The sequence below is a fragment of the Lithobates pipiens genome, unplaced genomic scaffold (genome assembly GCF_037356315.1).
Source record: "Lithobates pipiens isolate NorthernLeopardFrog02 unplaced genomic scaffold, aLitPip1_a1.2 Scaffold_18, whole genome shotgun sequence".
Taxonomy (NCBI): domain Eukaryota; kingdom Metazoa; phylum Chordata; class Amphibia; order Anura; family Ranidae; genus Lithobates; species Lithobates pipiens.
Genome location: NW_027507758.1, coordinates 369,491,450 through 369,513,907, shown reverse-complemented (window position 1 = coordinate 369,513,907; position 22,458 = coordinate 369,491,450). Strand labels below are relative to the sequence as shown.

General features: G+C 45.2%; 1 protein-coding gene across 18 annotated transcripts in view; it reads left to right on the top strand.

Annotated features, from left to right (window-relative positions):
* Window positions 1-22,458, top strand: part of DIS3L2 (DIS3 like 3'-5' exoribonuclease 2) — an 867,027-nt gene that overhangs the window by 291,722 nt on the left and 552,847 nt on the right. For all 18 annotated transcript variants that reach the window (XM_077487662.1, XM_077487653.1, XM_077487654.1 and 15 more), the window contains one exon: window positions 9,871-10,015. In XM_077487662.1, coding sequence (XP_077343788.1) covers window positions 9,871-10,015 — 145 coding nt within the window. The remainder of the gene's footprint in view (window positions 1-9,870; window positions 10,016-22,458) is intronic.

Sequence of the window (22,458 nt, the reverse complement as noted above, 5' to 3'; positions counted from 1 at the left end):
CTCAGAAAAAGCATGCCTTTTGACCATGCCCATTTTGGCCACACAACAGTTTAGTTGCACCCACACATGCAAATTTGGTGGTGTGCTGCGCCAGCTCCCCTAAAACAATTGGTTTTGAGCCACCCCTGAATAATGCAGTCACACTAAAAACCTTGGCAGGACATGTGGTAATGGTATTGCCCAGTTCATCCCATACTACATCTTTTTACCTCCTATCGGATCTTCTGTCTATATGTTGGGATTAGTCTTTTTAAAATAAAGTTACATTTGGGTCATGTCTTGTTGATCACAGCAACACTTATTTTGGGAAGTGGTACATCCAGTTAAAGTTTTCAGCACTAAGACCACTACATGACTAACTTCGTAGTGATATAACTGCCTAGTTGCTGCAATGTCCTGTGTTTGCGCTACAACACTTGTGTAATGATGTAACCCTTAATAATAAACCTTTTCACACACCTCTTGAGCTCTGGGGTGTCTACTGGATACCACATTGTTATATGTATTCATAGCTTCCTTGGTAGATGGTGTTACTCCAAGGGGTTAGGGCATATTATGGAAAGTTGTTTTTGCAGTGCTCCGCTTAGTGTAGGTTTGCAGCAATTTTATCATTTCAACCTTAAGTCAGTTTCACATGGCATATGTTTTCATGTTGATCCAATGCTGCATCTGTCAAACACTGAGTCACTATACATCTTTTATTAAGGCAGGCATGGGAGAAAAAAAAAAGCACTCTTTCCAAGTAATTAGTAATTTCTTTTGTTTTGCATGCGGAAACAAATTCTGGGAGCTGTAGAGGTTATATGGGCTGTCCTAACAACGGTTTGACAGTGTCCTCACCTGAAGATGTTGGTATATAACCCATGGTCCAGCTGGTGACCTATACTGTACTCAAGATACTCCATGATTTTACTAACTTTGGCTAGAGTTCCACTGTAGCATTGCAAGAAAAAAACACAATCCTGTGAAATTTATTGAAAATTTTAAAGTACTGGACAATAATGGAAAATGTTGCCTACGCCAGGGCTGTAGAGTGTATTGAAGGTTTTCTGTTGTGTGAAATAGGCTTATCAAAAGAATTTAGGGTATTTTTTTTTTTTTTTTTTATATTCTAGAGTTTAGATTATAAGTAGATCATCTCTTTGTGAAACAACTCTTTCAGTTTAAAATCGAAATAAGACAATTGTGTGAGGATAAAGAAGAATAAAAGTTGACCTTTTTGTTTCCTCTTTTATCAAAGTGATCACATACCCTCTGTTCTCAGCTGCATAATGAGTTTGGGCAAGAGAAAAAGTAGTATACCTGATCTTCCCAGTAAATGGCTGTGCAAATGTGGGGTGTGACATGGGACAAATCTAGGGGTCCTTTCACACGGGCTTGTCCATGTATGGACTCCGCTTTGCTCAGCAGTTATTGATCCGAGCAGGCGGATGGCAGGTCTGCCTCCGCTGCAGAGATGGACCTGTCAAAGCCCCGCTGTCCTCTATGGAGATCAGATGAAACAGACCGCCTGCCCGTTTTTCATCCAATCGTATCATGCGATGCTCCATAGGGCTGAATGGAGCGTCTGATCAGGTCCGTCTGAAAAACTGTCAGGTAGACCTGATCGGAAAGCCCGTGTGAAATGGTCCTAATCATTGGATTAGTTCCCAGCACAGCCAGAAAACTGATCACTCTGGGATGGATGTGATTTTATGCCTAGTGTGATAAGTTTTTATCAGGAAGCAGAGGGACTAGCAGGAATACTAGGTATCGCACAATGGAAGAAATACAAAGAAAATTATTTAAAACCTTTTCAAATTTTGTTACACCTTCAAATGAATGCTCTCAGCAACAGAAATACTAGTCATTCTGCTGCTAATTCTGTATAATTGGTTTGATTCAGCATTTGGAGAGCTCCAGTAAGTTCTTCCAGGCTTGATCCTTTAAAAAAAAAAAAAATTCCCCTACATGGCTTTCACCTTTTTTGGCTTCATTGGCAGTGTAATTTTTGTTAATTTTAAAGAGCAGATTACACATGCTGCAACTTCAGCATAACGAATATAAAATAAATTCTTTTTTATTTATGGTTTTAACTTGCACATGAATAACTGAACAAGAATGCAGATAAACGCAAGTCTGCCAGATCAATATTAGTAGGTGCATCAGTTTGACATGGTATGTCACGTAAATTAAAGTACATTTTTAAATTTTGGTAAGGGGAAATATTAGCTTTTTAATAAAAAAAAAAAACTGCAGCTGTTTTCAGCGTTAGTGATTGTAAAGTCTCTTACATTTTTATTTTTATTTTTTTAACAAACATGTTATACCTACCTGCTCTGTTGCAGTGATTTTTGCACAGAGCAGCCCAAATTCTCCTCTTCTCAGGTCCCTCGCTCCTGGCCTCACTGTCGAGTGCCCCCACAGCAAGCAGCTTGCTATGGGGGCAGCCGAGCTGCAGCTTTGTGTGTCCATTCAGACACTGAGCTGCCGTCGGCCCCACCTCTGTCTCCTGATTGGCTAACTGACTTTGACAGCAGCGGGAGACTTCTATGTTTAGGCTAATTGGGAGGAAGAGTCCCAGACGGCCGGGGGACTCGTGGATGTTGCTGGGTAGAGATGGTGCTCAGGTAAGTTGGGGCGCTTCTGCACACAGAAGGCTTTATCTTAATGCATAAAATGCAACAACAGAAAAAAAAATCTGCCTTTACAACCCATTTAAGGGCTATTGCTGTAGAAAAGTAACATGCAGCAGCAATTGAGACATCCTTGCCTTTCCTCAAGCCTGAGGAAAGGCAGGGATCCCTGAAACATTACTTTATGTTGCTATTTAGTGAGAAATAGCTCTATGCTGCAACCCCTTCTCTGTATTTGTTTATTCAGTGTTCTACTGACCATTTATCAGGGTGTGTGCATGGACTTCTGAACTGAATCATATCGATTGGAATAGTAAAGTTATCCAGGATCTTGCGGTCTTCTGCCTTAACTGACCAGTTTGTCTCGCTGTGAACATATGCTATTTAAAGCCTAAAATCTTAACAGCAGAATATTCTACACTGACAGCTGACACTTTAGAGAAATGGAAGGGTTAAGAGTATTTGAGATACTTGATATTGTTCCAGCATAGGTGTTAATTACTTCTATTCCTAAAGCTGTTGGGATCATTACTTAGAGATGTTCCACTATTTTGATTTGAAAACAATCCCCTCCCCTTTCAAAGCCATTAAGATATATGCAAGCTCAGTACACACATGGTAGATTACATGTGCAGTATTGAAGAGGTATGGATTCTTTAAAAAAAGCCTCAAAATAAACTGCCCAACACCCTTTTTTTTTTCCAGCGTCCAATAATGGCCTGAGCCTTTTCAAATGCACACACCTGTTTTTACCACTTAGAGGAAGTAAACTCTCTCACTCTGATGCTGCTTTTTATTTTGTCCATTATAATAAGTCATTATCAAACTATAGCCACTGTAATCCAACCCAAATCGCCTATTACTGTTTAAAGAAACTTTAAAAAAAACTTTTTTCCAGGGATTAGGCAGCACCATCTTAAGTATTGTTTTTTGAGTCCACAGTGGAGTATTTCCACCCTTACATTGAGCACTTCCTGTACTATTAACCAAGCCTCCTTCTCAATCCAACGTTTCTATGGCAACGCTGCTTCCCTCTTCATAGCTGACTTTTTTTATTTCGTAGTATTTACTTGTGCTGATTATCTAGTGTTTGTGAGTCCTGTCAGCTTCAGCTGATAAGTCTGCAGTAATGATGTACCATGCCCTGCTATACACTGCATGTGAGGTCACATGGTGTGTAGGAGGAAGCTCTGAGATATTATGAAGTCTCCTAGGATATCAGTGGTGTGCCGTAGGAAGTCTTGATAACAGATAACCACACAGAGTGTGCTGTAAATCAGGGGAGATCTGAGCATGCTCAGTGAAAGCATTCTAAAGAACAAAAAGGAATACAACAATACTAAGCAAGTAAGGAGATATCTACAAGGAGTGTTAGGGTTTTTATGCTGATTTACATGGGAAAAAAGTTGTGGGGAAGGGTTTACAACCACTTTAAATATAATTTCATTCTCATTTTAAAAACTACACTGCCTGAGATCCCTAAAGTGTGGCAGGGAATCTCTGTACCGTAGCCAACCTAAAACTCTGGGCAGGGTTTCGTTTGATTCCTGTTTTCTGATTGCTTTAAAAGCTATACCCGCTGTTGGAGACACGGAGGTCATCTTTGTGTCGAGCTTTGCCTCAAGCCGGAGTGCAGATGAGGGATCTCTTGCAAGGGGATCAAGCATTTCCTCCACATCACTTATTCGATCCACTGTAGCTACAGTCCCCTCTCAAATTTTCTGCAAGGCCACAATTTCTCCAATACCCCCAATTTGAGACTTAAGCTGGTCTGCAGAAGAATTTCCTTTTGGGTAGGGGTTGCAGCAGCTTGCACTGGTGAGTTTTGTCACTGGGTTGCTGAGGCATAGGTACTCTCTGCTTCCCATGTTTGGTTTCCTCCAGGCCCCTCAAATTCCTCAGGACCTTCATGAATAGCAGCGAGAACCACCTGATTTGCAACATGAGAAGGTTGTTTGGCTGTTGTGGAAATAAATCACTCTAGTCTATCCACCATGTCTTTCCCCTTCTCTTGACTGTCAACTTTTGTTACTCCATCTTGCCTTAGCTATGACTAGTGCATCCTTGCTCCCCTTAAAAGTCTTGGCAACAGTAATAACAGGACAGATGCAAAGCATATGTCTAGGGAGCTCACACACAAATGATGGCCAGCAGGTTAGAGGAACGCCGCCACAAAGTTTAGTTTAGCTCTCGCCAGCGGAAACAACCATGGTCAAAAAAAAAAAAAAAAAAAAAGAGGGTTCTAAACTTTTTGTTTATCCAAAACCAAGAAAAAAAGTGCTTGGAGTTAGGATTTAACAAATGTCTACCAGCCTCTTTTGGCTTTCTGGGCAGAATACATTTTTAACATTCAGGTCCATAGTCTTTATTTCCTGCTAGGAACTTGATTTGCATACTCCGCCACCTTATCAGTTCATGCTTTTGAAGTTGCTTTCCAACCTGCAAGGACAGGCAGAACTTGCTGCTTTTAATGGCACCTGTCTCGAGGTCATTACCCCCTAGCGCTGACCAAGGGACTGAATAGAAGCAGGTGCAAACAGGACTGTAAGCTAACCATTATATATATTGACAGGAGCTTTGACTGGCATTTAGAGAGCTTTAAAGTGTGTCCGAAGCCATGTTTTGAAGGAAGTGTAAACTAGCCCTAACATGGATCCCTGTGGGTCTTTACCTGGAGGTGCATAGTGCTGGTAGAGTGGACTTTCCAGTTTATATGATCAAAAACCAATGAATAAGACTCTTATCATGCTTGCCTTGACATTTTGGAGATTTTCCCAGCAAGTCCTTCTCTATTCAGAATTGATATTGCTTTCAAGTGGTTTCTTTGTATGTGGATTGGGATTGGCAGAGTTGCTAAACCTTTGCATATTGGACCTCCAGTTTGCTTATCGAGTTTAGGGGGCCCTCCTATTTGGGCTGATTTCATGCCTGCTCCCTGCTGAGGTATCTTCTGATTTACACACTAGCACTCTGGAAGAGGTGTGTCTATGCCCTCGTTTGAGTTCCCTTTAATTGGTATATTGCAAATCATCACTACTTACCCATTCACCCTCCACAAGAACACCTGAAAAAGCCGACAAGGTGAAATGCGTTGGGGTGTTGGGTTTTGCTTATCTTCTTGGTGAAATCTCCCTCCACTGATGTTTTGTTATATCTGATCAGTTACCAGAGGAGATAATGCCTTTTGGAGACTATGGCGGTTATGAGGTTAATACTATGATGCTGTGAAATGTTTTTAGAGTGGTGTCTCATATGTTGAGACACTCTTATCTATGTATTAAAAAAAAAAAAGAATTCTATATGTGCGGTTAATTATTCCAGGAGGTTTTTCTGCACCTTTTTAAAGTCCCAATTCTCTTTTCCTTTTATATACTGTACATCTTCCAAAGTCTACCATTGCACCTGTAGGGCATATTTTGCATTGTGCAAGGCTAGGACATTTCTTCCCAGGAAGTACTCCATGAGATATTTTCTAGACCAGCATCTGGCCTTGAACATTGAGGGACAAATTTCTGCCCTGGCCTTGGTGCCAGATTGTTGATCTCTAATTACTTTAATATTTGGTGCTGGGTGTCACGTTTTTTTTTTTTTTTTCCCCTTCGATCCCTGTGACTCAGTGGGACCTTTTATTTGGTTCTTTCAACCTTTCAGAAGCTGCCATTTGAACCAAAGAGATATTTCCTTGTTTTACCTCACTTGCAAGCTGGCCTTTCTTGTGGCTATCTGCACAGTGTGGAAGGTTTGTAAACCAGTAATTTTTATCCTTTTTATAAAGGGTCTTTCCCAGGGCCGTCTTTAATATTGATTGGACCCAGGGCAAACATTTTTTTTGGCCCCCCCCCCCCCCCATGCTATTTCACTCTCCACCTGCTCTGAGTCATACAATAAATAGCAGCAAGACTTAAAATCAGTTTACTGTATCAGATCAGGCAGCAATTGCGATTGGTTGCCAGTGGTTACAGCATATCATTACTGCTTGACTGGTTGCTAGAGGTTACAGCACTTATTGCAGTTCACTGATTAGTTGCTAGAGGTTACAGCAAATGATTTCTGCTTGGTTTCTAGAGATTACTGTATAGTAATACTACTCACTGGTTGCTACAGGTTACAGCACATCTCCTCACTGCAGGGGAGTATGTATACATATGAATGCCACCTTTATTTACATATCAATGCCGCCAGCCGTAGCTATTTTCTTAGTAATGCCACCGATATTTACATATGAATGCCGGTTATTTACATGTAAACTTAGGGTGTGCAGGTGAGTCATCTGTACACAATAGGGCAGAGTTGGGCAGCATTAGTAGCAGCACTTCACACTGAGATATCTGGACACAGCACAGGACTAAAACTTCAAGGGACAAGGGAATTTAAACTAGGATAGTTGGCAAGTATGAGGCAGCTGCTTTGGGCCCCACAACAATGACAGGGCCCAGGACAGCTGCCCCTTTTGCCCTGCCTTAAAGACAGCTCTGGTCTTTCCTGGTGTTACATGAGAGCATGGTTGCCCTGAGATCTAAAGCTGTATTTGTCCTTAAGATAATTTCCTCCTTCCACCTCAACCAGGTAATTTATCCTCTCCTCCTTATATCTCCACTGTCTTGAAGTGGTATGCACTGTGAGTCATCTCCTGGCTACACTGTAGATTTAAAGAAATGTTCTCCATGATTAAGCTGAGGCTGCTTTAACCTGCTAACTACATGGCCAGGATAGGTGTGCAGCAGCTGGAACAATTTGTTTATTTTTCACCTCTACAGTTTGCTTTGTCAGAATGGGCTCACACCCACCTCATAGCAGAATCCACCTTATGGTACCATATTCATTTCACCGGGGGCCCCTAAGCTACATTTAGGATGATATAGCTACAGCTCAAAAATCCTATGCTTTCTGTAGTATGCGGGTCATACAGTGTACACTTGGGTGCACAGTAGTGACAGTTGGATCTTACAGCTAGATTGTAGAAATCAATGACAAGCTGGTTTAAAGCGTTAGTCCAAAAATAAAGATACTGTTCCTTTTTAAAGCATGTTATACAGCACGGTGCTTGTGCTGTCATTTGACCCCCTTTATACCCTAAAAAAGCTGGCTGATCCTGCCTGGCTATAACGTCCCCCCTGCAAAAAGATAAGGAGAATCATGGGTGCTAAGCATTGATCCTGCGATCAGTTTGTGTGATTCCATCAGCCGCAGCTCTCCCTGTGTCTATCCTGTCTTCCTCCCCTACACCCCCTCCTCCACTCTGCTATAAAATATCCCCTCTGTATTTTATTTTATTTTTTTAAATGTGTGCGCCTGTTTAATGTAAAAAATACGCCAATCTGTACCTTGTATGAGCGCGGCTCCAGGCGCTCAGATGATTGTCGACTCTGTCACTTCTCTACCCTTCCCCGCTGACGTCAATGGGATGATTTGCCCCGCCCACTGAATTTGTGAGCCAGAGAGGAGGCAAGGAATCGGCTGTGGGCCCGGAGCGCAGCTTATCAGTACAGAGTGGCAGATATTTTACAGAACAAAAATACAGGGACAACCACTTTAGGCTCCACCGGGAACTTTTTCAATTGCCCTCAATTAGGTCGACCGATATGGGTTTTTCTTTGGCTGATGCCGATACTGATATTTAGAAATTGCCACGGCCGATGGCCGATATATGATGCCGATTTTTTTTTTTTTTTTTTTTTTTTTTTGGGCGATATGTTAGCCCGATTATTTATTTTTTGACCTTCATTTCATAAAATCTCAGACACCTTTCTCAGTGGGGCGTTTTTCAGGCGCTTTAAAATAGCGCCTGCAAAACGGCTCCCCTGCAGTCTGTGTGGAAGCCCCGAGTGCTTTCACACTGAAGAGATGCACTGGCAGTACGTTAAAAAAAAAAGTCCTGCAAGCAGCATCTTTCGAGTGGTGTATACCGCTCCTCCACCACTCCTGCCCATTGAAACGAATGGGCACCGCTGCCGAAGCACCTGCAATGCGATTTGGCAGCGGCGCTTCACGGGCACATTTAACCCCTTCCTGGGCCGCTAGCTGGATTATAAGTGCCCCGCTAAAATGACGGTAAAGCGTCGCTAAAACTGGCAGCGTTTTATCGTCAACGCCTGCTCGCTCCAGTGTGAAAGCAGCCTTAAGTGCAACAGAAAATTTCTTACATTTATTAAACAAAACAAACATCCAAACAGTTCACTTGTATGTATAATTTAGAATGAAAAAAAATAAATTAAAAAAATAAAAAAAAAAATAAAAAAAAAAAATATATATATATATATATATATATATATATATATATATATATATATATATATATATATATATAAAATTATTTATTATTTTATTATTTTATTTTTTTATATATTACACAAAAACAGGTAATCAAAACTTTTGGATGAAAAAAAGGGGTTAACTTTACTGTTTTTTTTTTTTTTTTTAATCTGTATATGTTTTCCAAAAAAAATTGAGTTTGAAAGACCGCTGCGCAAATACCGTGCGACATAAAATATTGCAACAACCGCTATTTTATTCCCTAGGATCTCTGCTAAAAAATATATATGTTTTGGGGGTTCTAAGTGAATTTCTAGCAGAAAATACAGGATTTTTATTTGTAAGCATCAAGTGTCAAGATTTAGTCTTTAAATGGTTAAACTGAGAACTCTACACACTGAGATGAGTTCATTCATTCAAGTGTAAACATTGTATCTTTTTGATCTTTTCTTGGCAGACTGCCCAGAGAGGAGACAAGTTGCTTCACTCAAGTCTCCAGGCAACTTGCACTGACTTCTATTATACTGAAGTCATTTGCAAGTTGCGCTGAATATATCATCGGCTTTTTTTAACAGCACAATCGGCCGATGCTGATTAATTAAAAAACGCCAAATATCGGCCGATATATCGGTCGACCTCTACCCTCAATACAGACTATCTACAGCCTGGTATGCATGTAGACAATAGGATTTTCATATACGCCCATGCCCCTGCAGCTTCAGTCAGGCTGTAATTTTTTTTGTACAGACTGGCTATACATGACTGAAAGATTCACCTTTCACCCCAGGGCAAAGAAAGATGCCCAAATGTGGCTGTCTGCAAAAGGCCTAAAGGACTTGGATACAGGGACTGTGTATAATGTAAATAGCAGAGATGTCCTGCATAGTTTATTTTTATTTTTTATATATTTTGCCCTGCCTTACACTTTAAGCACACTGAACTGCTTCTGATATGTGGGCAGATTAATCATCTATGTTTTTTTTTTTTTTTTTAATGGATGCAGGTAATAAAACCAGAAGCTACAGCTGCGCAGAATGACACAAATAATGCCGGGAGTCCAGATCTCATTATAGAGGCACAGTTTGACAGTGGACAGGAGGATGATGACTGCAGTAATCAGGGCAGTGAATTGAGGAATCTTCCTAAAGGTAACTGTTTAACTCCTGGCTTGTATAACTTTTTGCATTCAAACTGCAGACAAAATATTTCATTTCTGTTCACTTTATTTTAAACTAGGTATTTGTATATATGTGTGTATATGTATGTGTGTGTGTATAGATATATAGAGAGATATGTGTGTGTACACACACTGAGCAAAATTTCAAACTTGACACTTGTTTTCCCCTATTTATCATGAGGTGAGCTCAAAGATCTGACTTATCCCATGTACAAAAAAGGCCTATTTCTCTCAAATATTCACAAATCTGTATTAGTGAGCACTTCTCCTTTGCCTAGATAATCCATTCACCTCACAAGTGTGACATATCAAGATGCCGATTAGACAGCATGATTATTGTACAGGTGTGAATGTGCAGTTTTACTGTATTGGGGTTGGGGGGGGGGGGGGGGGTCCAAAAACCAGTCAGTATCTGCTGTGACCATTTCCCTAGCGCAGTGCATCTCCTTCGCATAGAGTTGATCAGGTTGTTGATTGTGACCTGTGGAATGTTGATCCATGCCTCTTTCAACTGTTGTGTGAAGTTGCTGGATATTGTCAGGAACTGAAACACACTGTTGTATATGCCGATCCAGAGCATCCCAAACATGCTCAATGGGTGACATTAACAGTGAATATGCTGGCCATGCAAGAACTGGGATGTTTTCAGCTACCAGGAATGGTGTACAGATCCTTGCAACATGGGACCATGCATTATCATGTGGTGTGTGTATATGCATATTTCTTGATCATACATCACGGGACACAGGAGCTTCATTACATAGTGGGTTATATAGGCACCTCTGGTGATTGGACACTGGTTGACCCTAATTAAAGAGAATTCCTCCCCTATATAACCCCTCCCATCTGGGAGGCACCTCAGTTTTTTCGCCAGTGTCTGGTTGATGGTCACGTAAAACTTAGCTCTATGCAGGTCCCTGCGAGGGCCGAAGGGCTACAACAAACCGGATCCATACCTCGGGCCGATATTTGACTCCCAAGATGGTATGGTACCCGGGCCTCGTCTGCCGAAGAAACGAGGTTTTGCCTGTAAGTCCTCTCCATTGGAAGACTGGGCTCTGGGAAAACCAGACTTGGGGTACTGTTTACTCAGAGCGCCCGAAAGTTTCTGGCAGAGCTTTCTACATGGCCCAGGTGGGAGGATCTTTTCGTAAGAGCCCCAGATATATCTGAAGGTTGGCTAACAATACCCGCCGTGATGGGTGAAGGCTGGAATTGGTCTGATATCAGCAATTCCTGCGGCGGGGACAGGTAAGGGAAGTCATCCTGTATGTTTAAAGCGGAGGTCCACCCTAAAATGGACCTCCGCTCATCGGAATCCCCCCCCCCTCCGGCGCCACAATCGGCACCTTTCAGGGGGGAGGGGAGTGCAGTTACCTGGATAATCCAGGTAACTGCACCCACTTCCGGGCTAGCTCTCTGCGGAACGGGGCGTACGTTCCGCAAGCGCCCGCCCCCTTCAGCAAGTGCCCCGCTGCCTGCTGGGAAACACACAGCTCCCAGAGGCAGCGGGGACCGTCCGGATTGCGCCGCGCGGCTCGCGCATGCGCAGTAGGGAACCGGGAAATGAAGCCGAAAGGCTCCATTTCCTGATTCCCATACCCAAGATGGCGGCGGGACCCGGCAGCCGAGCGATCGGCTTCGGGTGCCGACATCGCGGGCGCGCTGGACAGGTAAGTGTCACTATTTAAAAGTCAGCAGCTGCAGTATTTGTAGCTGCTGGCTTTTAAAAAAAAAAAAAAAAAAAAAACGCGGAGTCCCGGTGGACTCCCGCTTTAAGTATATGAATGGATTTCTTCATTGTGAGTAGTTGTATGTCTTACCTGGTTTCCACCACTAGAGGGAGTAAGAGCAGCCTGATGCATACTTGCATGCCTTTCAATACAAACACGCTCAGTGAAAGCCTGGTTCTCCAGCTACTCGCGTCTCCATTACAGTTCCTGCCACAGATAAAGGTAAAAAGGGGTCCCACGCAGGTCAGGGGTCCCACGTTGCTCCCTTTGGGTTCTCCTTCCCCCCCCGGATTCCGCGGTCCTCGTGCACGCGCGCGGGCGCGCTCCCGGCCTAATGGAGGAGGGGGGGGTGTGGTTGCGAGCCGTGCACGTTAGTGTGCACGGCGCTGTACTGCGCAGGCGCCAGGCGGCAGTTTTAAAAAGCCCAGAGCGTCAGGGGACTGTAACTGGAGACACAGGAGCTGTGGGCTGTAAGCATCCGTGGGGATTGGATCCAGGCAAACCTTAAGACACCTACTCAGCATCAGGTTGTGCAGTTTAAGCATATATTGATTTATTGTGAGACTTTAAGCGCAACAGTGATCGCATTTGTACTAGTACCTCTGCTTTGTAGCTTAGTACTATGTCTCCTCGTAAGAGGGTCTCAGGGGGAGGTAATAAGAGCACTGGCAAGTCACCACCTAGGTCCAGGGGTTCCAAAAGTGCCTGTAAATTACCATCCCCCTCTGCAAGACTGGAGCCTGCCTCAAGACGAGTCGGTGCCCCTTTCAGGCTTTGCAGCCTCTCCTAATGTCGCAGCCCCGGTCTATGTCACTGAGGACTCCCTTAGGGCTACATTGGAGGGTTTTGAAGGGAGGATCATGAATTTTTTCTGCTTCCCTAAAAGATAGCAGGAAAAGGGGTAGATCCCCTCCCTCTGCTGAAATCCCTCTCTCAGATAGTTGTTCTGAAAATGAGGAGGGATCCCTATCTTTGGATAGGGATCATGAGCAGTCGGATGAGTCAGAGGAAGAGGAGATAGTCCCCTCCTCCCAGGCACTCAGAAAGCAGGTGCAGTATTATACTGAATTGGTGCGTACCACATTCAGAATGCCGGCTGCTGAAGTCGCTACATCCTCTGTCTCTTCCCTGGGAGTCAGGAAAGCCCCACAGACTGCTTGTTCCTTCCCAATTCATCCTTTAATGGATAAATTGATGTATGAGGATTGGGGACATCCCGATAAACTGTTTACTCCTCCCAAAAGGTTTTCCATGCATTATCCTGTGGAGGAAAGTTTCACCAAGAAGTGGGGGGTCCCATCTGTCGATGCGGCTGTTTCTTGTGTGAATAAAAACCTAACTTGTCCTTTGGATAATGCGCAGGTATTTAAGGATCCAACTGACAAAAGGCTGGAAACCTTATTAAAAGCCTCCTTTTCCATGGCTGGCGCTGTGGTGCAGCCTACAGTCGCAGCCGTGGGGTTGTGTCAGTTCCTCAAGGAACAGGTTAAACAGATGTTTGGACTCCTTCCCAGTGAGGAAGTAGAAAATTATGCAGAGATGCCTCACATCTTGTGTTTCATAATTGATGCGATTTTGGATTCTGTCCAACAAGCATCGCCTTTGTCCCTCATGTTGGTTCACATGCGAAGGGCCCTATGGCTAAAGAATTGGGCTGCTGAGCTGTCATGCAAAAAGCATTTGACTGGGTTCCCGTTTAAAGGGGAGCATTTGTTTGGGGAAGAATTAGATAAATTCGTCCAAAATATTTCAGGAGGTAAGTCTACTCTCCTTCCAGTCAAAAAGAGCAAACGTCCTTCATTTAGGCGTGCTCTCTCTCCCGAAGCATCAAGCTCTAAACAGTGGCGACGGCCTTCTCAGCCCTCCTCTGCTAGAAAGCCTCAAGGCCGAGCCCAGGGACAGAAAAAGACTTGGGGGCGAAAGCCTGCCAAGCAGACCCCCAAAACCTCCTTGTGAAGGGGCGCCCCGGCTCGGCAGAGTGGGGGGAAGGCTCCTGCAGTTTGCAGGCGCCTGGCGGGAAGAGATTCGAGACAAGTGGGTGATCTCTTCAGTATCTCTGGGCTACAGGCTAGAGTTTCAGGAGATTCCACCTTCTCGTTTCCTAAGGTCAAGGATCCAGTAAAGCAGAAACCGCTATTCCTGGCCTTAGATCAGTTACTATCCCAGGGTTTGATAGTAGAAGTGAGCCCGAAAGATCAGGGTTCAGGGTTTTATTCAAATCTCTTCACCGTTCCAAAACCAAACGGAAATGTCAGACCTATCCTGGATCTGAGAGACCTAAACCGGTTTTTACACATCCAGACCTTCCGGATGCAGTCAATGCGCACTGTGGTCTCCTCCCTGCAAGGGGGAGAATTCATGGCATCAATAGATATCAAAGACGCATATCTCCATGTGCCAATATTTCCCGCACACCAGAAGTTTCTAAGGTTCGCGGTAGAGCGGCACCATTTTCAATTTGTGGCTTTGCCGTTCGGGCTGGCTACGGCCCCTCGAGTCTTCACGAAGATTCTGGACCCTCTCTTAGCAATCTTAAGAGTTCAGGGCATAGCCGTCATGGCTTACCTAGACGACTTGCTTCTCGTAGAGAGAACTGCAGCGTGCCTAAGTCGCAGCGTCACCAGGACGCTAGAACATCTAGAGCGCCTAGGTTGGATTATAAACCTAGAAAAGTCGTCCCTACAACCGACCACCAGGTTGGATTACCTGGGTTTGATTATCGACACCGCTCAGGGCAGAGTGTTTCTTCCAAGGCTAAAGGCCTTGGCCATTGGAGAGCTGGTGCGTCTGATTCTAGGCAGAAGATCTTCCTCCATTCGGTTGTGTATGAGACTATTGGGAAAGATGGTCGCCTCATTCGAGGCCGTCCCATTCGCCCAGTTCCACTCAAGGCCTCTGCAAAGATGCATCCTTGCGGTTTGGAACAGGAAGCCCCAATCCCTGGATCTTCCTATGCGTTTATCCCCCGGGACACGCAAAAGTCTTGTCTGGTGGTTACAAACCAGGAATTTGCTGAAAGGCAAAACTTTTCTTCCCCTCTCATGGAAGATTGTTACAACGGATGCCAGCCTGACAGGCTGGGGAGCTGTATTGGAGGGAACGTGCTCGCAGGGGAAATGGTCTGCGACCGAAAGTCTGCTGCCCATAAATATCTTGGAGATTCGGGCAGTTTACATGGCACTCATAGAGTGGTCTTACAGACTGCGATGTTTCCCGGTTCGGATTCAGTCCGACAATGCCACCGCAGTGGCTTACATCAATCACCAGGGCGGTACCAGAAGTCTGGTGGCCCAAAAGGAGGTGAATCGCATACTTGTCTGGGCAGAAGAACATGTTCCGTGTCTTTCTGCAGTCTTCATCCCAGGAGTGGAGAATTGGCAGGCGGATTTTCTCAGCCGCCCAGCAGTTATGCCCAGGAGAATGGGCCCTGCACCCCGACGTGTTTCAGAACATATGTCACAAGTGGGACACTCCAGACGTGGATCTGTTTGCATCCAGATTCAACAGGAAACTGGACAAGTTTGTGTCAAGGACAAGAGATGCGCTTGCCCAGGGGTCAGACGCTCTGACGGTTCCCTGGGATCAGTACAATCTGATCTATGCCTTCCCCCCGAGCCCGCTGCTATCGCGGTTCCTGGGAAGGGTCAAGGGGGAGTCGAAGTCGGTCCTTTTGGTGTCCTCAGCTTGGCCCAGGCGACCATGGTTTGCAGAAATCATGAAGTTGGCAGTGGGCAGGCCATGGACCCTCCCTCTCCGGCCAGATCTGCTCTCACAGGGTCCAATCTACCATCCTGCTTTACGCAGTCTGAATTTGACGGTCTGGCTGCTGAGACCCACATTCTGAGAGACCGTGGCCTTTCGGGGCCAGTCCTTTCTACTCTGGTCAATGCCAGAAAGCTGGCCTCCAGGCGTATTTATTACAAAATCTGGAGGACATATGTTTCCTGGTGTGAACTCAGGAGGTGGCATCCTAGAAAGTATGTCATTAACAGAATCTTGGCCTTTCTCCAGTCAGGCCTAGAAATGAATTTGGCCATAAGCACTATCAAGGTGCAGATTTCGGCCCTGTCGGTATTTTTTCAAAAACCTCTTGCATCACATTCCCTAGTACGGGCTTTTATCCAGGGGGCTATGCGGATAAAACCGCCAGTTAAACCTCAGGTATGCCCATGGGATCTGAATTTGGTTCTCTCGGCCTTACAGGGCCAACCGTTTGAACCTTTGCATCTGGCTTCTTTAGCTCTCTTGACTAAAAAGCTGGTCTTCTTAGTAGCCATATCCACGGCTAGAAGAGTATCAGAATTGGCAGCTCTTTCCAGTAAAGAGCCGTATTTAATTATCCATAAGGACCGGGTGGTTATGCGTCCCAACGGGTCCTTTCTACCTAAGGTGGTTTCGGGTTTCCATCTGAATCAGGATATAATCCTACCATCCTTTTTTCCGAACCCTCAGTCCATAGAGGAAAAGTCTTTACACACTTTAGATGTGGTTAGAGCAATCAGTCTTTATCTTCAAGCAACTGCTCAGATAAGGAAAACTGACTGTTTATTTATTCTGCCGGAAGGCCCTAGAAGGGGTCAGGCAGCGTCAAAGTCCACTCTCTCAAGGTGGATCAGACGAGTTATTTCTCAGGCCTATAGCTTAAAGGGGAAGATTCCTCTTCAGGTGAAAGCGCACTCTACTAGGGCTGTCAGTGCCTCTTGGGCAGTGCATCACCAGGCCTCCCTGGCTCAGATCTGTAAGGCTGCGACTTGGTCATCAGTCCACACATTCACCAGATTCTATCAGGTGGATGTCAGAGGGCAAGAGGATATCGCCTTCGGGCGCAGTGTACTGCAGGCTGCAGTTTAGGTCCTCAGGTCCCTGGCGGTCTATGTTTATGGTCTGTGTCTCCCTCCCCTCAACCTGAGCATTGCTATGGGACATCCCACTATGTAATGAAGCTCCTGTGTCCCGTGATGTATGATCAAGAAAATGGGATTTTTATATACAGCTTACCTGTAAAATCCTTTTCTTGAGAGTACATCACGGGACACAGAGCTCCCGCCCCTCTTGGGTTTTACGTGGTTTCTTATTGCTTTGCTACAAAACTGCCTCCCAGATGGGAGGGGTTATATAGGGGAGGAATTCTCTTTAATTAGAGTCAACCAGTGTCCAATCACCAGAGGTGCCTATATAACCCACTATGTAATGAAGCTTCTGTGTCCCGTGATGTACTCTCAAGAAAAGGATTTTACAGGTAAGCTGTATATAAAAATCCCATTATTTCATGCACATATGAGCAACATATCTGTAGCTTGGTACATAATTAAGACCCACTGGGTGCCTAGTCCTGTCTTTTTTTTTTTTTTTTTTTTCCCTTGTGTCCGAAGGTGATGGACCTCTTCTACACCACTGAGAAATCACTTGGCTTTACCAATTTATTTTTATTATTATTTTATCTTGGAATTCTTCAATCCATTCCTTACGGTTACCAATAACACAAATGGAAGCAGTATATTTTGACAGGTACATGCTCCTTAAGCCTTGGAAATAGTACCTAGACCCCACGACATTGGAGTGGCCTGTAATATTGAATAAGCACTCACCTTTGCACTTAGTGCATCATTCTTAGCCACAGGGTGCTATACAGGTCCTTGGTTCATTCCTATGGACCTAGTCCCTGAAGATCTGGTTATGACCACCACAATGGGTTGTTTGGTATTCACGATGGTGCAAACGTTTCAAATTTTGTTCCAAAACTAAACCACAAAGAGCTTGGTCTCGGGTAGATGAGCAGATGTTAAATCGCACCACTGCGCTCACTTTTTACTGCCACTTATGGGCAGAGTCTTGTACTGGAAGGTACAGATTTTCAAATCCTTTTCAGTATAAGGATTTGCTACATGCCAGTCAACACCCCAGGTTGCTGCATTCTACTTCTGGACATTCTTACCCTATATTTTGCACCCTACTCCCAAAGTACCCCATAGGGGAATACCCTCACGCGTAGCTATGGTGGAGATCAGGCCAAAGCCAAGAACTAAACTTTTTCTCAAGGCTCAAAAATGCCACACCCTCCTGTTTCTCCAGAGCTAGATCTCAATATGCTTGCTCTAGAGGCAGACGGAGAAGGGGAGGAGGAGGACGTTTGGCACTATTGAGGAAGCTATGGAAGATTTTTCTCTCCCAGGTTACTGCTGTTCAATCTTTGACAATTGGATCACTACAGAGAGGATTTTTACTCCTCCCCAAATCTTTGCTGAGCTCTAACCAGTGGAAAAAGCTCACAATGTAGTGGTTTATACCTGTTCCTGCCTGCAGTCTAGAATGAACATCTCACTGTACTTATTGAAGCTGTTTTTTTTTTTTTTTTTTTTTTTTAAAGATTCCGCAGATAAAGTTTGAGGCGCTCAGGCCCAGCCCTGCAGCCATATTTTGCTATAATTTCAGTATGTCAAATTGCAATGAACAACCAATCATGACCCTGTTTTCAAAGATTGTGCTTTAACCACTTGCAAACTGCCTACTGCATATTTACTGTGGCAGGTTGGCTCAATTGCGCGAAATCGCGTACCTGTATGTCATTTCTTGCAATCGCCACTGGGGGTGAACACTGGACACAGGGAAAGCCAATCAGCGAGTCTGGCAGCCACCAGCGATCATTCACTATAGAGGCAGAGCGGCAATCTGCCTATGTAAACAAGGCAGATTGCTGTTTTGACAGGGGAGAAGATGGAACACCAATCTCTCTTCATCCAGTCAGAGCACCCCCCACACAGCAAGCACCAGCTAAGTGCACAGTTAACCCTTTGATTGCCCTTGATGATAACCAAGTCCCTGCCGGTGTTAGTACAGTAACAGTGCATATTTTTTTAGCACTGATCACTGTAATGTCACTGGTTCCCAAAAAAGTGTCAGGTGTCTGATCTGTCTGTTACAATGTCTGCTTTTGTGTGGATGCACAAAAGAGAATAGGTGTCAGCAACTTATCTCCCACAGGCCGCACACGGTCCGCCCCCGCTGAATGCCCAGCTCGTTGGTGCTCATAAGGAATTTACAGGCACCCGACTCGCAGACATTTTCACCGCTCTTCTCTTCATTGGACAGCGGCCGGTATCACAGCGCTGGATGGTGGCAGGAACTGTGGGAGTTAATTTTTCACATTAAACAGTAGATTGGTTTCTGGGGGATCCTAGGAACCAATCGCCAACCTGTTAATGTGAAAAGTTAACTTCAACAGTTCCTGCCCTCATCCAGCCCTGTGATACCGAGTTTGCTCTGCTATAATCTGTTTAAGTTCTACCTACAGTATGTGTGCTTGTGTGGGATGTGGTGGGAGGTACAGGGGACAGGACACTGGTATGGGGGGGCACAGGAAACTGCTATGGGGGAGGGGGGCAGAGGACACGATGGGAGTGATGTGACAGAGGACACTGAATAGAGAGGGGGACCCTATTTTCGACCCCATTTCCCTCCTGGGGACGGGGCCTCTGTTTTTCCTGGGAACTGGGACCCTATTTCCAGACCACGCTGGCGTCGGCCACCCTTGGGTGCCAGGAGGGGTCAATAAAACCCAAATCCCCAGCCACTTGCTCCTTCATGGTGAACTGGCTTTGTATTAGTGAAGCACCTTTCAAAGGCAAGGTAAACCTGTACTGTTACTATGTTAGGGCTATTTTCATTTATTAGCAGAGGAATGTGTTCCGCCATATATTCACATTGAATCTGGCCCTTAACTGGAAAAAGGTTGCTGACCCTGCCCTAGAACATATCAGACACCTTTCCAAAGTGGCTTTAATCTCCATTCACATGCACAGAATCTGGAGGCAAAAAGCCTGGACAGCTGAAGCTGCCTGTAAAATGCACCTCATGGGTATGCCTTTTCAAAAAAATGCCTTTTTTTTTTTTGAGTACCAATGAAGGATGTTCCAGGAATGGAGGTCTTTTTCCCACAGCAAAAGATCCCAAACCCCCCTCCCATTCTCTGGAACCTGTACCTCCTTGCAACACGGAGCACCTAACCACTCTGCCCCAGCTTTAACTTCAAAACCAAAGTTCAATCTTTTTTTTGTGCAAGACTACAAAAACCCAGCAATACTTCCCCCTAGCCCTCCGTTCCAAGGAAAGGGTGCCCTCACTCCAAAGTGAGGGGGACATCTATTTGCCTTTGGGTTCAATCGGTGGATTCAAAGTGGTACAAAATAGAGTTCGAAACTCTACCCCCAACACCATTTTTTGTCAAATTGATCAAGGAATGCTTATAGCCAAATTTGCAAATTGCCCTGAACCATCTCTTGTCCCAGGGAGTAGTTGTTCCAGTACCTCCACAAGACAGGTTCAAAGAATTGTATTCAAACCTGTTTGCTTTACTTAAGCTCATTGGGGGTTATTTGTCCTTAAAATCCTACAGTCAATACCTTCAGCATCCAAAATTTTGCGTCTAATCCACAAGGTTGGTAAGCTGCCCCTCTGAGACGAGAAATACATGGCAACCATAGACACCAAAGATGCCCATCTGCATGTTGCTGTTTATCTGCCACATCAGCACTTTCAGTGGTTTAGAGTGGTAATCACTTCAATATGTTTTCACTGCCCTGTTCTCTGCTCTGAGTAGTCACAGGGTCCAAGCAACTCTTCTTGCCCTTCTCAAAGCTTTGGGCATGCAGGTGATGAGCTTACATAGACAACCTACTCCTGAAAGGCTCGTCTCAGCTGTCCGCAGGACTAATCAGATGCCACAGACCTTCAATTGGGTGATCATAGTAAGGTTGAATAAAGTCACCATCAGTCCATCCAGTTCAACCGGAGTGAGTGTCTACAATTGTCCCTATCCCTGTACATTGCACACTCACATCAGTCCCTACCCTCAAGGAGCCCCCAATCAAGGTCCCCCATTCATATACTAGGGCCAATTTTGGACAGAAGCCAATTAACCTACCTGCATGTCTTTGGAGTGTAGGAGGAAACTGGAGTACCATTCGGGAGTTTGCAACCCGGTGGGCCTCTCGGCTATCCGACCAATGGGTCTGCAAACTGATTTCCTCTGGCTACAAGATGGTTCCTCTCTTGGCCACCAAACAGTCTTCCCCTCCAGCATACCCGTACTCCCGGCTCGCCAGGAGGCCCTCATGGGGGTGGTAAGGGACCTGCTAAGCCACGGGGTGATATTGCCTGTTCCGGTGTAGGAAAGGTTCCAGGGGTTCTTCTCCAATCTGTAGTCCCCAAAAAGGAAGGAGTACGTCCATTCTTGGACCCAAAAGCCCTCAATTGCTTTGTGAAAGTACAGAGGTTCAGAATGGAATCAGTTTGCTCAGTGGTCGCTGCACTCCAAGGAGACTCCCTGGCGTCTTTGGACATCCAAAATGCATACATGCACATACCCATATGCCTCAGGCATCAGAGGTTTCTGCAATTTGCAGTTGGGGAAGCCCACTACCAGTTTGTGGCTCTCCTCTTTGGCTTGGTATCAGCACCCTGAGCCTTTCCTAAGGTATTGGCTCCAATTTTGGCGTTGTTGCAACAACGCGGGAACGCAATCGTAGGTGACCTAGACTATCTCCTCCCTGAGAGCAGCTTCCGCCTCAGAATTAAAGGAGGATGTGGTGATCACCATGCAAACCCTGCAGGGATTTGGGTGGCTGTTCAACCTAAGTCGGTACTCATACCGACTCATCGCTTGGCGTACCTAGGCTTATTGCTGGACTCCATAGAGGCAAGAGTTTTTCTCCCTTCAAACAAGTTGCAGACTCTCAGAGCATGGTAAAACTGTTGATGAACCACAGGCAGTTGTCGTGCTTCTGCATGCGAGTCCTGGGCCTCATGGTGGCCTCCTTCGAGGCTGTACCATACGCACAGTTTCACGCCAGAGTCTTGCAGAAGGAGATATTGACCAAATGGGACAAATCTCCGTTATCCCTGGATCGGCAGATTCGGGTGAGCCAGTCAGTCAGGGACTCCCTGCTCTGGTGGCTGAGGTCCCCGGCACTTCGGTCCGGGAAGTCGTTCCTACCTCTACATTGGACAGTGATCACAACGGACGCCAGCCTGACTGGCTGGGGTGGAGTACTGGGAGTACAGTCAACCCAGGGCCTCTGGTCGAGGGAGGAATCAAAGTTGCTGATCAATGTGCTCAAGCTTCTTGTCTTGTCTTGCAAGTCACCCTATCTGGTTATCCATAAGGATAAGGTGCTGTTGCGTCCGCAACCTCTTCTGCCGAAGATGATTTCAGCATTTCAAATCAACAAAGACATTGTTACCATCTGTCCTAAACCAACACATCCCAAGGAGGTAGCCCTTCATTCCCTGGACATGGTCTGCGCTCTAAGGGTGTATTTGTCTGTCACGGCTCCCTTTCGGAAGTCACTCTGTTCGTTTCGGTAGCTGGTCCGAAAAAAGGTATGGCGGTCTCGTCGGCCACCATTTCTAGGTGGATCAGACAGATTGTGGTACAGGGCTACGCCTTGAAGGGGCAGGTGCCCCCATTTCCTATTCACGGCCCATTCCACCAGGGCAATTGGAACCTCTTGGGCTTTCCGACATCAAGCGTCAGTCGCTCAAGTGTGTAAGGTGGTGACTTGGTCATCCGTTCACACTTTGTAGAATTTGGTAAAAGTGGATGTAAGCGCATCATCTGATGACTGCTTTGGCTGCAAAGTTTTGCAGGCAGCTGTGTAATGTTGAAATTCTGCATGCTTTACTC